Below are 17,728 nucleotides of genomic sequence, written 5' to 3'. Positions count from 1 at the left end.
AGAATTCCTCATCACATAACAGAACACAGGGTTCCTAAACTTAAGTGAAATATGTTATTATCTTGAACCAGAGATGCAAGGTCTCGCATTGCAATTTTCACTTCGAAATTTTGAGCTTTTTAATACATTTTTTTTTAAATTTTAAGAAAATAAACAGTAACGCATCATCTTTCTTTTCCCATTATAACACGAAGAAACATATAATTACCTTGTTCTAAAGGGAAGAAGAAGAAGAAAGAACACGATGAAATTCAAGAATCAAAGAAAATAAGTCACTCCTTATATTAGGAAGGAAGAATAAAAATCGGCGGACGTTGCGGATTCTCTAATTTCAATGACTTGTCGGTACAGCTACAACAACAATCTTACACGAAATAAATATTTTAATAACAATTTATCTATAAAACTAAAACTTAAGTTTGGAAAGCTATACATTTGTTGTGTAGGGACATAGGTCGAACTAATATGTATTTCACGTTTACAGAGGTCGTTCAAATTTAAAACAAGAATTTTAGGAAACAAAAAATAAAATAAAATAAAATAAAAATAAAAATAAAAAGATTGCGATCTTGGCCAATAATTAGTTTTTGGTTCAGAGGACACACAATTTTTGAACGACCCCTAAATTGAGTTTTCGTATTTTCTACGGAATAAGCACATTATACTGAGTTAAGTGATACTTTGGGTTTGGCTACACTATATGCAGTTCTCCAGATATAAGGCCTACAACATTTTTTTTTTTTTTTTTGGATTGAAATATATTAAATCTTTTGATCTTTTTTTTTTAAGTGAAGTGAAGGAAGCCAAATTACTAATATGTTGACTCGATATAGCAGTAAAGAAAGAAACTGTGCCAACAATAAACTTTTATTGCCGTTTTTTTAAACTGGTGTCATGTTTAAAAAAATCGTCCATGGTTTTAAGTTTGGAAATTCAACTGATATTAGCTCTTTCTAATACAATATCTGAAGCTCACAATAAAGTGCGAAAGGAGAACGAAAATGAAAATGAAACGAAATCTTTCAATTTAACGTTCCATGATCATGCTTTCTACGCTAATTAAGGCGATAATTAAGGCAAGTGAATGATGATGGAATAATTGATAGAATGAGAATATAAGAAGAAACGGAAGTACCCCGATAAAGTCCACAAACACGATATTTTCAACCACAAACTAACTTGGCCGGGAAACGAACCGGTGACCCCATACACCAGAGGTAAGTGCCCTATCACTTTTTTTTAAACAATGAACTCATTTACCGAACGTGCCTCAGTACCATAAGTACAGTAAAACCCCTCTAATACATCACCTTTGGGACTGGGGGTATAGTCGGAACGCAGAAAGGGTCGGGTTACCAGAAAATATAGAAAAATACGGATTTACAGTAAAATAAACAATCTCTGAACTCAAAAATGACTGTATTGTTCTCTACAGTAAAAATAAACGAACAGTAAGCGCTAATAACTGCACAGTACATTACAGAAAGCACACACAACGAAAGAAACAATACAAGAGATGACGGATGGTAACAGCAAGTAAACAACAATGCCGCGAAGGTAGTAAACGACAATGAGCCTTGTGAGTCGCCGACGAGTCAGGACAAGTTAGGCTCGAGCACGGTTGGATCAACCGGAGTGGCGGACGAGCCGAGGGCGGACGAAATGGGTTCTACTGTATCTAATTACTATGTTTTACTGCATTAACTCGTTTATCCACTAACCAATAACGATAGGGACAAGATCACACAAACATCGAGGACAGTTAAAATTCTCAAAGCTCTCAAATCGAATCCGGGATCCCATGCACCAAAGGCATATGTACTAGCCACTAGACCAGCGGGCAAACGTCCTCCATACCGAACGAAGAATGAGATGTAATCGTTATTTTATTGCATACCGAAACAACAAAAAAATCTATTCGTTTCTTTTTTCATGGTAGTATTTTCTTGTCTTGTCGTGCAATTTGAATTTAGACAATCGAGAAAACTACATATCACGAGATATATATCTTTCGCGCACTGATAAGGCGGTTAGGTAACCAATACGACACCAATGATAGGTGGGATTGCACAACGAGACCCGGATTGAATATATTACTATAAAGTACTATATGTCGTAAAAGGCACCTTGTTAATTGTAGAATCCTTTTATTTAGTCTGTATAATTATTACTGTGTATGAAGTTGATTCATGTAATATGAAGAGTATCATTTTACAATAGCTACATAGACACAACAGGAATGCTTCGAATTTGTCTTTAAAATAATTGAATAATCTAACATTAGTATCTTGAATTCACCCTTCCAGAAAGTGAATTTAGTACCTGATGTACCAATCTAGAATTTAAATAATTCATGCGTTCGAAATGGAGACGAAAAAAAGGTCTTTTTTTTTTTTGGAAGGAGGTGTTTTCCTCATATAAAGTCTATTAAAAAATGTAAACTTTAGTTTAGCCTAGTTTCTTTTCGTGTGTTTCATATTCAGCTACCATCTTTTATAGTGGATTCTAGAATATGTTAATTCATAAATGTTTCATGTTTGGACCAATTTATTTTGCGATAAAGTAGTTACAGAAGTTACCAATGTAAGGAAAGCTATAGAGGTGCTAATGTCATGTGAAGACATTTACTTTGGTCCTCGATAATTGGACAACAATAACTAGAATTTTTCCTTAAACACTAAGGAAAAAATTCAGATTGAGACCTAAAAGGAAAACTGATTTCTTCTCCAACTCCAAAGTCTAAGAAATAAAATCAACATGCACGGCAGTGCATGACAGCCAAGTTCCGCGAAAAATACGAAAACTGGCCTGCACTGCCGTAGGCATATTATACACGAACAAGAGTTTTGGGTAAAATCGCCGATTTCGAGGCTTTGTAAAAACGATTTTATTAAGGGTAGAAACATGAAATTTAGAATGTAAGGAGATATACCACAGATGTACTCATGAGCCAAATCTCACATTCCTACCTTCAACCATATTCGAGTACTGGACCCCCAAAATATGCAGTTTTTAGGCTCACTGACTCACTGACTCACTCATCAAATTGATTAGGTACTTTTCAATGAGATAGAAACGTGAAACTTTGCATAAATGTACCCTATAACAATTTGAGTACGAAAAAAGTCCGAAATCTGAGTAATGTGCTACGGGAAATCTTTTATGGGCAAAAAAACTGTCCTTAGCCAGAAAAAAATCGTTTCACTCACTCACTCATCAAATTGATTAGGTACTTCCCATTGATATAGAAACTTGAAACTTTGCATAAAGGTACCCTACAATATCTTGAGTATGAAAAACGTCCGAAATCTGAGGAATGTGATATGGGAAATCTTTTATGGGCAAAAAACTGTCCTTAGCCAGGAAAAAAATCGTTTCACTCACTCACTCATCAAATTGATTAGGTACTTCCCAATGATATAGAAACTTGAAACTTTGCATAAAGGTACCCTACAATAACTTGAGTACGACAAACGTCCGAAATCTGAGGAATGTGCTATGGGAAATCTTTTATGGGCAAAAAACTGTCCTTAGCCAGAAAAAAATCGTTTCACTCACTCACTCATCAAATTGATTAGGTACTTCCCAATGAGATAGAAACCTGAAACTTTGCATAAAGGTACCCTAAAATAACATGAGTATGAAAAAGGTCCGAAATCTGAGGAATGTGCTATGGGAAAATTTTTATGGACAAAAAACTGTCCTTAGGCAGGAAAAAAATCGTTTCACTCACTCACTCATCAAATTGATTAGGTACTTCCCAATGAGATAGATACTTAAAACTTTGCATAAATGTACCCTACAATAACTTGAGTATGGAAAAAGTCCGAAATCTGAAGAATATGCTATGGGAAATTTTTTATGGGCAAAAAACTGTCCTTAGGCAGGAATAAAATCGTTTCACTCACTCACCCATCAAATTGATTAGGTTCTTTCCAACGAGAGAGAAACCTGAAACTCTGAACAAAGATACCTTACAATGACTTGAGTATGGAAAAAGTCCGAAATTTGAAGAATGTTCTATGGAAAAGTTTTTATAGGCAAAAAACTGTCCTTAGCGAAGCAAGAAATCGATTCACTCACTCACTCAACAAATTGATTAGGTACTTTCCAATGAGATAGAAACTTGAAACTTTGCATAAAGGTACCCTATAATAACCTGAGTATGGAAAAAGTCCGAAATATGAGGAATGTACTTAGGGAAATTATTATGGGCAAAAAAACTGTCCTTAGCCAGGAAAAAAATCGTTTCACTCACTCACTCATCAAATTGATTACGTACTTCCCAATGAGATAGAAACTTGAAACTTTGCAAAGAGGTACCCTGTAACGACATGAGTATGTAAAGAGTCCGAAATCTGAGGAATGTGCTATGGGAATTTTTTTATGGGCAAAAAACTGTCCTTAGGCAGGAAAAAAAATCGTTTCACTCACTCACTCATCAAATTGATAAGGTACTTTCCAATGAGATAGAAACTTAAAACTTTGCATAAATGTACCCTACAATAACTTGAGTATGGAAAAAGTTCGAAATCTAAGGAATGTGCTATGGGAAATTTTTTATGGTCAAAAAACTGTCCTTAGCCAGAAAAAAATCGATTCACTCACTCACTCATCAAATTGATTACGTACTTTTTAATGAGACAGAGACGTGAAACTCTGCACAAAGGTACCTTATAATGACTTGAGTATGGAAAAAGTCCGAAATTTGAGGAATGTACAATGGGAAAGTTTTTATAGGCAAAAAACTGTCCTTAGCCAGGAAAAAAATCGATTCACTCGCTCACTGATCAAAAAGATTAGGTACTTGCCAATGGGATAGAGACGTGAAACTTTGCAAAAAGGTACCTTATAACGACTTGAGTATGGAAAAAGTCCGAAATCTGAGGAATGTACTATGGGAAATTTTTATGGGCAAAAAAATGTCCTTAGCCAGGAAAAAAATCGTTTCACTCACTCACTCATCAAATTGATTAGGTACTTCCTAATGAGACAGAGACTTGAAACTCTGCACAATGGTACCTTATAATGACCTGACGGTGAGTATGAAAAAGTCCGAAATTTAAGGAATGTACAATGGGAAAGTTTTTATAGGCAAAAAACTGTCCTTAGCCAAGCAAGAAATCGTTTCACTCATTCACTTATCAAGTTAATTAGGTACTTCCCAATGGGATAGAGACGTGAAACTCTGCATAAAGGTATATTATAAATTACTTGAATGTGGGAAAAATCCGAAATGTGAGGAATGTGCTATGGGAGTTATTTATGGGCGAAAAATGTCCTTAGTCTAACACAAATCGGTTCATTCTCCCCGTCATCAAATTGATTAGGTACTTCCCAATGAGATAGAAACGTGAAACTTTGCATAGATTTACCCTATAATGACTTGAGCATAGAAAAATTCTGAAATGTGTGGCATGTGTTATGAGAAATTTTTTATTGGCGAAAAACTGTTCTTAGCCAAGTAGAAATCGTTTCATTCTCTCAATCATCAGATTGATTAGGTACTTCCCAATGAGGTATAGACGCGAAACTTTGCATAGAAGCACCCTATAATGACTAGAGTACAGGAAAAGTCCGAAATGTGATTAATGTGCTATGGGAATTTTTTATGGGCAAAAAACTGTGCTTAGCCAGGAAAAAAATCGTATCACTCACTCGCTCATCAAATTGATTAGGTACTTCCCAATGAGATAGAAACTTGAAACTTTGCATAAAGTTATCTTATAATGACCTGAGTATAGAAAAAGTCCGAAATATGACGAATGTACTATGGGAAATTTTTATAGAAGAAAAAATTTTTGTAGCCATTAAGTGCTTCCCAATGAGATGAAGATGTGAATGTCTACACGAAGGTAGCTTATAATGGCTTGAATATGAAAAATATCAGAAATTTAAGGAATGTGCTATGGAATTTTCTATGGGCGAAAAATTGTCCTTACTCAACAGAGATCGGTTCATTCACTCACTCATCATTGATTAGGTGCTTCCAAATGAGATAGAGAATTGAAATTCTGCATAATGGCACCTACCTTATGTAATGACCTGTGTAAGTAAAGGTTTCAAATTTAAGGAATGTACTACGGGAATTTTTATGGGCGAAAAACTGTCCATAGCCATTAGGTACTTCTTAATGAGATAAAAATGTGAAACTCTCCATAAAGGTACACTATGACGGCTTGAAAATGAAATTTGAGGAATTTGCTAAGGAATTTTTTTTATTAGGAAAAAACTGTCCTTACAATCAGAAATCGGGAACGATTCCGTTATTGAACACATCATGTGCATAGTGATAGTGTTGTCAATTGTTCGAGTGGTCGAGTTGCTGCCCTCCTCGCTGGTCTATTGGCTACCACGTGCGCCTTTGGTGTATGGGGTCCTGGGTTAGATTCCCGGTGGAAGAGTCTTTGGAATCTTATCTCTCCTCGATGTTTCTGTGTTCGTGTCCCTGTCGTTCTAGGTTAATAGAAAAATGAGCTAAGGTCACTGAGAAAAATCCGTTATCCGGATAGCGGTATAGTGTACAAATATACGGGATCCTTATGTTTACTACAGAAATCAATACTTAACATACGTTATCCATATGCTACATACGTACTGCCCTCTTTCCCGCTTAGATGTTACACAATGTCGTTGCAGGATGTCTGGCATCTAACAGTCTTCCGTACATTACGTATGTCAGCTATAAGTTACATACGGCCATCTGTATGTGAGATCCTGACCGCCTACATACAGTCTTTTCGTTCGTGTGGAAAGTACGTTTATTCGGAACACTTATACGGAAAGTACGTTCAAATATACTTTTTCAGTTATACGATTATTGTACGTTAAGTCCAAAAACTACAGGATTTACACATGTAACAAACGTTTTTACGTACGCCACATACAGTTTTTCTCAGTGTGCGAGTAAAATAAGTGAAAGCTAGTAATAAGTAGTTAAGCAAGTTAATGAGGCACGTTCTGTAAATCAGTTAACTTTTAAAACCGTGGGCTAAGACACGTACATATGCCGTAAATTTCGTGGTTGGAAACCCAGACAAGGAAAGCCAATATTTGGTCTTTTTTCGGTGAATATTTTACCTTTATTACAGTCATTGGTATTAAATAGATACTGAAATTAATTTGATAAGTAAGATAATGTAGAGGTGAAAATGTTTAAAATTAATGAAGTTTTCGAAGAAATGAGAAATCCAATTGTTCGAATTTATGTGAGACTAGCAACAAAATGTAACCGATTTCGTAAATATATTGGTACCACGAGTTATATTATAGTTACCACAGTCGTTATGTAAAAATGTTCTTGATGCTTCGTGTCCCTATCTGTGAACAGAGTGAAAATCTCGTACGTATCAGCCTTTTCATCAACAGTGAATTTCGTGCCTTTGCTCTTCATATTTCCTGAATTTGTCCTTCGGAGATTCGCCCCCACACCCTCGCCTTTGTTCGTCCTACTTCCTCACACCTCTTAAGCTTACAATCCCCGAGTTTCAAGTTTCTTTTCCTATTTCAACTATAAGATTTTGTATTCCAGGAAAACGCCTATTTAAATAACATGGTGATTTCTTCATCTCCCTTTAGACTCCTTAAAAATTAAAAATATTCAATTTTAGCAATTTTCCTGTTGGTTAGTCCCGGGAGACTGCAATCGTGCCAAATTTCATCATTCTAACCCTGTCGGAAGTGCCTAAACATTTTGGGGTGTAGAAGACGTCCATTATAAATAACATGAAAAAGGTTTTTCTGTTCACCGTAAAACCACTCTAAATTTGGATATTTTCATTTTTACTGACTTACTTAGGTAATACTAACGAAAACGTTGAAGCATACCGAATTTCACGTTTGTATTCCAATTTCAAGTACCTAAAATATGAGATTAAGGTCCAAAAAAAGGCCTATTTAAATAGAATGGGGAATTTCTTCATCTCCCCTTTAGACTCCCTAAAAATTAAAAATATTCACATTTGGCAATTTTTCTGTCGGTTAGTTTCGAAAAACTACAATCACGTCAAATTTAATCATTGTAGCTCTACAGGAAGTGCCGTATAAATTTGAGGTGTAAAAGGTATCCCATATAAATACGTACCATGGGAAAGATTTTTCAGTTCCCCATAAAACCACTCTAAAGTTGGAATTGTTTATTTTTACTGATTTACTTACGTAATACTAATGAAAACGTACAAGCATACCGAATTTCAATCTTTTATTCCAATTCCAAGTTCCTAAAACATGAGATTATATGTAAAAAAAATAAATAAATAAACATTTAAATAACATGGGAAAATTTTTCACCCCTTTCATCATTTCAACTTTCCACGTCAACCGGAAGCACCCCTTTAATTTATGTCAGTTCATGTAGTTTTATATATAGTTAGGATATGTTGGTGGCAAATATTATTAAGTTTACAAGCTATTTGAAAGGTATATATCATTGGAAGGAAAACCCGAGGCAGTATGAAACTGCACAAAATGCGCGTCATGTAATGAACTCCGTAATTTCGCAATCTGAAAAGGTAGAGAACAACTAGGTATATTGAAACACCAACTATGTCTAGTGATGTAGCAGCGAGGATTCAACATCAATGGTTTTGGGGCCTGTTGATACTCTTCGTATTTAGATAATGAAAAATGAGATGTTAGCGATCGTGATTTTGTAGTTCGGGTAAATGAATTGGAATCTCGTTTGGACATAACACTCTGACAGATATTTAATAGAATAAATCCTCCCCGCTGTTCTAGTGGCTAGCATGTGCGCCTTTCTTGTACAGGTCTTGGGTTCGATTCCCGGTGGGAGAGCCCTTGGGAACTAATGTTGTATGTGACACATTATGACTCCTTTAAAAATGTACAACTTTAAATTTAAATCCAGCAATATGCCACAATTGAGAATTCCAATATACGATATTGACATGGTGAACTACAAAAAGAAGTGAAATATGAACAAAAACACCAGGGGTGCAAAAAGTGCAGCCAAGTTCGTCAGCCTCAAAAAGTGTTGAGATGAGGATGGGTGAGCCAAGTTCCTTGGCCACGGCATCTGAAAGGAACACTGGAACTTGGCGCGAGGTGTCAAGGAAAATGATGTTAAGGAATCTTAGGGATAGTGGTGGTGGGCGTGGTGGGTTTGGGACCACCATCAACCTTAGGAATATTAACTTTGCTAATGCGCTAAGGCACATATACAGTATACTGCAGTAAGATTGGTGGTTCGAAACCCAGACAAGGAAAACTTATATTCCTCCTCGAAGTGTCAAAGTAAATGATGTTAACGAGCTTTTGTGAGCGTGGTGGATTTGGGGGTCACCACTAGTCTTAGGGCTGAAATGCCCCGGCCGTGAAACTAGGAACAGACATCTTAATGTATTCGAATATGTTAGACACCTTGCGCCAAGTTCCAGTGTTCCTTTCAGATGCAGTGGCCAAGGAACTTGGCTCATCCATCCTCATCTCAACACTTTTTGAGGCTGACGAACTTGGCTGCACTTTTTGCACCCCTGGTGTTTTTGTTCATATTATAATTACTAGAAAAATGCCAGTTTTTATGAATAACAGAAACGTAAAAGTATCCATCGAAAAAGTATTCAGAAATGATAATGAAATCTTTAAGTTTCATGTTCCACGCTTATGCTAGCTAGGCTGAAGGAGACGGTGATGATGAGAAATGAATGATGTGGTGTGAGGAAGAAAGTGAAAGAAAACGGGAGAATCTCAAGAAAACAGACGAACACGGTGTTTGTCCATCACAAGGCTAACTTTGCGCGAGCTGGGATCGAACGAGGCACCCCAGGCACCAGAAGTGAAAGCTCTACCACTGAGCCACCGCGGCCCCGAAAAGTATTCAGAATACAAAACAGAACATTCTAACCCAAAACTGTATTTCTTGAAATCTGAAAATACATGTATACTTCCTATGTGTTTCGTAAATAAATACAATATTGAACTTATTTATTTGTTCATGTTATCTTAGTCTCACGTGTAACGGCAACTTAATTTGCAACTAAAACATATTATATGTTTTCCTTACAAGCTTTGACGTCAATGATGTAAACTATTCTCCACTACGAGTGAGCGTTTTTCATTTTATCAAACGTGCCGCAAATAAATTCTATCATTATAAACAAATGTGTACAAAAACGTGAGCAAATTAATTTTGCTTATGATATTGACAACAACTTTGTTTTTAACTCCTTCTTTTCTCTATCGCTAATATTGCAAAATTAAACTCCAAAGATAGAAAGATTCATTTGCGTAGGTTACGCACGTTGTTCTTTTATTAGTAATATTATTATTATTTGGTTTCTTGATGTATTTTATGTAATAGCTATATATCAGTAACTTAAAATTGTGAACTTGAAATTTTCAATTATTTGTTTTTTAATGATTCAAATTTAGACTATAACTTTTAGTTCCAGCACCCGTTCATTATTATTTGCAGCTGAGATATAATGATGAGTATCTATATACATAGTGTATCTTATTATTTCCTTCTTAAAATCATTCTATCCTTTTTTCTCCAGTAGCAGCTTGTAAGGGAGGTTGCATAGGTAAAATTATAATTTTATGACTAAGATGAAAAATCTTATTTAACGTCCAAATTTTCCTGTACAAGGATTAGGACATGAGGTAAGTTTTCTTCCCACGAACCGCCACTACATCCTTCTTTAGAGAAATGTCTTCAATCGCAGTGGCGGCTCTTTAGGGAAGTCACACCCGTAAAAAAAATTAATTTCATCGCTGCACACTAAGGAAAGCTTTATACAGCTTCAGAAAGGTGTATTCAAGAATTCGACGTTAGGTAAGTTTTCTTTCCTTTGTTTGTAACAATATTATTATTATTATTATTATTATTATTATTATTATTATTATTATTATTATTATTATTATTATTATTATTATTATTACTAATGTGACATACCTTAGAAACCACCACTGTTCAATCAGAGGATTGAACAGCACATCTCCTTTGTGCTCGCTTCTACTAGTGGGGACTCTGGTTCTCTTCCATTTCAAGAAAGTTGGTAGTAAATTACTGCATGGGGATTTTCTCGGTGTTTTCCTATTTTCTCCCACTTTCTTGTTTTACCAATTCATTCATTCTGTGCTCTAATAATGCTTGCACTAAAATTAATACTTGCATTAAATTTAATTCTTACCTTGCTGCATAATGTTAAAAGTTAATAGGGGCATAGAAGCGGACACAATGACCGTCGCTAAGTGCACCCAATTCAAAAGTTAATTTTTAATGTTTCTCCAAGAAACCTGACCTGACCTTTCTCAGAGGATATCTCTTAATCTTCATGCAGTGGTCACTTACACTATTATTTACATTGGATGTCACCCAATTTCGTTTATCAAATGATGATACTATAATAACTGCGCTCTCAAAGTGTAAGAAGTGAAGATCATTTTCTGGTGTGACAGGTCTAAAGTTCGATTACCTTCGTTGCGATCTTAAGGTCTTATGTCTGAAACCTTATCAGTAGAACTCGCATAATTATCTTTGTAAAAGACAGTTGATAATATATAGTACATAGCTATGAAATGAAATGAAATTTCTAATTTTATTTATATGTTCAAAGATTAAGCCCTTTAAGATAAAGGAGACGGATAATTAATGAGAACAAATGATCACACATGAAGTTATGAGAATGTGAGAGAAAACGAGAGTCTGGGAAAAACCCACGAACATGATGATCTTGTCCATTACAACTCACGAGGGCGGAGATCGAACCAGGACCTCTTATACCAGAGGTGAATGCTCTACATCAAGGCAACCGTTAACTATGTACACATTGCCCTTATACAGGGTGTTGCATAAATGTGTCACAGTATTTTCGGAACAAAACAAAATAAGAAAAAAAAAGTTCATATGGACCTGTGCTCAAAAATGGTGTGCCGAGAACATGAAATAAGTGAACTTTAAAAAGTTCATAGTTCCACTACTATGGGACCCATCGTAGTCGGGTCGAGACATCATTGAGGAACTGGTATGTGAACTACCCAAATATCCATCTTTTCAGAACCTCCGGTACTTGCACAATCATTTTTAGACAGGCTGTATTGGTGTACTTGATCACTCTCCACCTATCTCTCTAGAAATTGGTGTGCAAGTACTGGAGCATTCTTATATATGGATATTTGGATAGTTCACATACCAGTTCCTCAGTGATGTCTTGACATGACTACGATAGGTGCCATAGTAGTGGAGCTATGAACTTTTAAAGTTCACTTGTTTTCACGTTTTCGGCACTCTGTAACTACGAAACTATCCATCTTTGAGCACATGTCCATACGAACGTTTTTCTTATGTTGATGTGAGGAATCTGTCCTCAAAAAATTGTGACACATTATTGTAACACTCTGTGTGTATATATAGTCACATATACGTACAGTATATATGGCCCGATTAAAAGGGTAAAAGTAATTCAGATGGAATAGTCGTTTTAAACACTCAAAGTGATCTTGTAAATAATTTATCGATTAACTTCCTATACAGAGAAATATTTGAAATACAAATGAGCGAAGTACGGTTATTTATATTTGGGTGTGATGTTTGGTCAGGAAAACAAACGTTTACGGGTATATATGGGTAAGGTCGATATACCGACCATGCATCACCGTCCAGAGCACGAATATCAAAAGCGACTTGTTAGTTTTGTTCCTTACCAGATGTTAAGTTTCCGAATTTTATTTCTTTTCACTTGGGGCGCCCAGAGCATAATCAAATCAAGTGCAATTACCAAAGTTGTGAGAAAAAGATACATGAAGTTGTAAGGTAAGGTTAAATAAATGGAAAATTCTACATTTTTCTTTTTAACATTATAAGAGTTAAGAGTCTTCATCCCGGCGAAATTAAAATACCGCTAATTTTACAGTAATTATGTGATATCTTCAAATAGATAAAAGATAATTGAAATATGGAACAAGAGCGCCCTAGACAATATTATTTTGCGTGAGGTACCGTTATCACAAGTCACCTAGTGGCTTTCCGTTTTCAGCTGTTTAGAAACGCGAAAATAAATGCTGATTTTCAAAATGGCTCGAAATCGAAAGCAGATAAGTGAGTCGAGATAACGGTTTCTCATGTAAAATATTATTGTCTAGGGCGCTCTTTTTCCACATTTCGATTATCTTTTCTCTATTTGGAGATATCACATAATTACTGTAAAATTAGCGGTATTTTAATTTCGCCGGGATGAAGACTCTTAACTACAATATCTGAACCTGAATCTTTTAAGCTCTGAAAGGAAGCTCAGATATAGACACCTTAAATACGAAATATGTAAAAAAATGACCAAAAAAATGGACTTGATTCCCTCGTACACTGAACTAGTCTTTTAATAATCTTTCTGTCCACGAACACAACAAATTTGATACAACAAATAAAGAAAATATCGTGTGCGTTACACATAAGAGAAGTATACTTCACACAAATCTACAATTTATGTAAGATCTAAGCTAAAAATTGCTGCTAGCGGGGAAAAATAGAAGAAAAATATGTATACCGGTAGTATTATTCAAGATAATGTGTTCTGTGAGGTCAAAAACGACACGCTTCACTTAAAAATAGCAAATTACGAAAATATTATTTATACAAATATACGTAAGCCTTATGTGAGATTCATTACAGGGTAAATCAGCAAATGTAGAACATATTGATTTTTTTTTTTTTTTGATAGATAAAGGTTATGAAAACACATTTTATCACGAGTAAGAAAAATTTGCTTTGTTAAGGTGAAAATGAACAAAGGGAAATGTGCTTGATTTGCATATATACAATATCTTAACACACAAGTATATATGTACATACTCGTGTGTTAAGATAAAAATCTATTGAATAGCCTGTAGCAAAATTAGCATACTTGAGTTACAGTTAGAAGAGTCTGATTTCGACTTCATATTTCCAAAAGTTACTCTTACTTCCGTCATGTAACTATCGAAATTAAAAGGTAACATAGATTCATTTTCCCGGACGTACTTTCCTAACAAATGCATTTTTTTCAGATATTGACCCATAATAAGAAATAAGCATCAGATAGCATAGGTTGTTCTGCGGCTTCCCTAGCAGACGTGTTAAGCAGCATCCTCAGCAGCACCGTCTAGTATGTTCAGTGGCGGATCCAGCCCGGGGCCGGGGGGCCTAGGCCCCATTTTTTTTAATTACAAAAATTATCTAGCTATTATTTATATATTCCTGAAAGTTTATAGTAAATTCATGATATATCTATCATAGTCTGGGTACTAGGTGCCACTAGTGTTTACCTCCTAGATCCGCCACTGACTGTGTTGCGAAATTTTAGAATTTAAAGTAAATTTTATGCTGTACAAAAACTTTATATATCCAGACTATGTACGACGCAAATTGTTTTTTACTACAAGTCTTTAATAATAAATTAAAATAAATTTTGAGGACCTTGAATTCATTACACGTAAGTCTTAATAGTACTATAGTATTAATCAATCAGGCTGCTGAAAAATAATACCACCAAACTACGGGAGATGACTCGTTATATATATATATATATATATATATATATATATATATATATATATATATATATATTTAAAAAATCTAATAAACACGTGTGGAATAACGCCTCTTTTCAGTTATAAACCTCCTGAAATTACTGAAAAATCACTTTTCAAAACGCGAAAACTATCGGGCCTATCGCAAGCTAGTGAAGAAATTACACACGAACTAGTATGTGATTGATCTAAAAACCCATGTTTCACAATCCTGCTATACTAGCGCAACGAATTGTATTATGGAAGTTAAGGTACGAGGTACTAATTGAGCATTCATTTCACCGGTACTGGAAAATTGTAAAACATGGATATTTAGAAAGAGTGCATAGTAGTTCTTGTGTAATTTCTTGAACTGCTTGCAAAATATTTCCCATAGTTTTTCAAAACATAACGTTTTAAAAAGCTTTTTTTTTTTCGTTTTCACCGGTTTATAACTCTGAAAGGAGGTGCTTTTTAGGCTATATTTATTAGAACGTTTTGTTTGTTTGTTTGTTTGATATAATGAGTTTGGTAGTGTTATTCCTCCGCAGCCTGTATAATGATTAATAATACAATACTATTGATTGTTATACGCGTATATCGAACTAACGGGCCTAAGAATTGATTGTGTGTGTGTGTCTATGGGCAGGATTTCGGATAGAAAGGAGTCACTTAAAACCAACAAATTTGGTAGATACATCTTCACTACATCTAATCCTGGACGAAGCCCTTTTATAAATTTTTAAATCGGGAGGGATTTTTCAGGAAGTGAAAACTTTTTTTTTTTTTTACTGAATTCTAAGAATGCATGGCCTCTACGCAACCGGCTTTACGTTTTGGTATTGTAAGCTTACATAACAGCACAGGATAAACGCGCGGGTAATAGGATGGTTGTAGAAAAACATTCTTTTTGCTCTCATTTATTCAGGCCAGGCCATTTCAGCTAATATATACAGTGGGACATCGGCATCACAAAGCTAAAGGGAATAGTTAAAAATTTGAGTTACCGAGTTTTTCGAGTAGTCAAGGTTCAAGTTATCAAGGTAGCCACAACAAAACTCGAGATACCGAGGTTCCGGGTCCTTAATGAAAAGGGACTATAGATCTATAACTCGAAGTTTCATTCATTCTATCTCTATAACTCGAAATTGTAAAAATTCTTTAAATTAAATAAGATGACTAGTAAGAATTAAATACTAGACATAATTAAAACACAATTAGAGTACACATTAGCAACAATAACAGGACTAGTAACAATTATAATTACGTACAAGAAAGAGCTATAGTTTCGAGTTATTGAGGTCACATGAAGAGAAATTCGATTTAGAGAGGTAAACTTCGACTCGTAGAGTCTCGTAAATACAAAAGTTCGAGTTAGCAAGGTTTTTGAATGTGATTATGAAACCCTTAGAAGTCGACTTATCGAGGTTGTAATTTTTAAGCATTCGACTTACAGGGGTTATTTTGAGTGGTATAAAGAGTTCAAGTGAATGTGGGAAAAAATCTCGATTTATCAAGGAATTCGAGTTATCGAGCTCGAACTGTATATAAATCGATAATATTGCATGTAATCTAAGTGTGTCGCGATGTTGTGAGCATTCACTAAAGTACGTCGTCAGCCGAAGAAGAAGAAGAAGAAGAAGAAGAAGTTCAATCACTGAGCTATATTGAGTACAAATTTCTACGGTAGCAGTGACGTATAATGAACAAATGAAATTTCAAAACATGAGATATATCTGTATACCAATTGATATAAAACTGAATAAAATAACATAGCCACACACAAATAGAAAATTTAAGTTCTGTGCAGCGAACCCCAGGATACATAGATTTTATGTATTTTGTTACACAGAATCCAAATTTCAAAATCCCAGGACGATTAACTGTGTCAATTTATTTTTATGGGGGGAAAACTTAGGGAATTTGGATAGGGAGGATACACGTAACACATCGATACAAAAAGAAAGGTTCTGTTCAGCCGACTCCATGGTAACAAAATACATACAATCTATACATTGGGGTCCTCTGAACTTTTTTTTTCTTTTTTTTTTTTTTTTTTTTTTGCATGGCTGTGTTACGTGTATCCTCCCTATTCAAATTCCCTAAGTTTTCCCCCATAGAAAGAAATTGGCACGGTTAATCGACCTGGGGTTTCGAAATTTGGATTATGTGCTACAAAATGCATCGAAACCATACCCGGGTTCGATGCACAGAACGTTTATTTGTGTATGTGTATGTATGTATGTGTGTGTGTGTGTGTGTGTGTGTGTGTGTGTGTGTGTGTGTGTGTGTGTGTGTGTGTGTGTGTGTGTGTGTGTGGCTGTGGCTGTGTTTTTTTCAAAAAAAAAAGAATACTTTTTATGGCTTTAAAGAAAGTATCATTTGTGGACAACAGGAAGAGCTTCGTAATCCTGTTAAAATGAAACTGATACTAAAATATTTCGCTATAAATCCTTCTGCACTAGCAAGACGTCAATATTCCCTATGATTAATAAGATATAATATCCTAAAACTATCATTAATCAATATCTTTTAATTGATATTTTTCAGAGCATTATTTATATCCTATGATGTTTCAAGTAGACAAAAGGTTAAAGGAACTGATCTAACAAATCTTATTATGTAAAAAGTTGAAGTAGAAAAAAAAATCATTCATATCTTACCATTGATCGAGTTCGAGAGCTCAAATTCGAATAATTGGAAAGTACGTGTACTGTAACAGCACCGATATATGCTATCCACTGCATGATTCTATTATAATGTATATACACTAATTCACTACACTAAGGTATATGTTTCTTGTTTCGTTCCATGCAGGTAACAGAAAGAGATGCGTTAATCTTTAAGTTTCTAAATATTGCTCGCGTTGTCGGAATTCCTGTGGGAGACTAACCAATAACAGTGTACAGGGAAAGGCAAATAATGGAATTTATTTGTTGGTATTTGAAATTGTCCAATAAGGGGGCTTGACCTTTCGTCATTTTATTGAATTCTATCATTTCCCCCCTTGTTTCTAACCACCCCCACACCCTCGTTTATAGTTCTTGAATCCTTACATAAACAACACCAACGTCTAAGGGATAAGAACTTTTGACAGTTCATGAGTCACTCTGAACTATCTTTTTATTATTATTATTATTATTTGGTACCATCTGTTTCGGGTTGTGTCGTAGGTCAACTTCTAGAGATTAGAGATAAAGAAAGGGGGTGGGTCTGGGAATTTTCC

The 17,728-nt window shown here is 35.1% G+C and overlaps 1 protein-coding gene across 1 annotated transcript in view; it reads right to left on the bottom strand.

The window, feature by feature from the left end:
* LOC145666787 (facilitated trehalose transporter Tret1-like) overlaps positions 1–17,394 on the bottom strand; it is a 66,035-nt gene extending 48,641 nt beyond the window's left edge. The window contains exon 1 of the mRNA XM_081734345.1: positions 17,166–17,394. Coding sequence (XP_081590471.1) covers positions 17,166–17,249 — 84 coding nt within the window. The 5' untranslated portion in view covers positions 17,250–17,394. The remainder of the gene's footprint in view (positions 1–17,165) is intronic.
* Positions 17,395–17,728: the final 334 nt, after the last annotated feature.

This window comes from Thermobia domestica, chromosome 12 (assembly GCF_964235325.1).
Source record: "Thermobia domestica chromosome 12, izTheDome1.hap1.1, whole genome shotgun sequence".
Classification (NCBI taxonomy): domain Eukaryota; kingdom Metazoa; phylum Arthropoda; class Insecta; order Zygentoma; family Lepismatidae; genus Thermobia; species Thermobia domestica.
The sequence above is the reverse complement of the archived record's forward strand: the minus strand, read 5'-3'. Positions and strand labels throughout refer to the sequence as shown.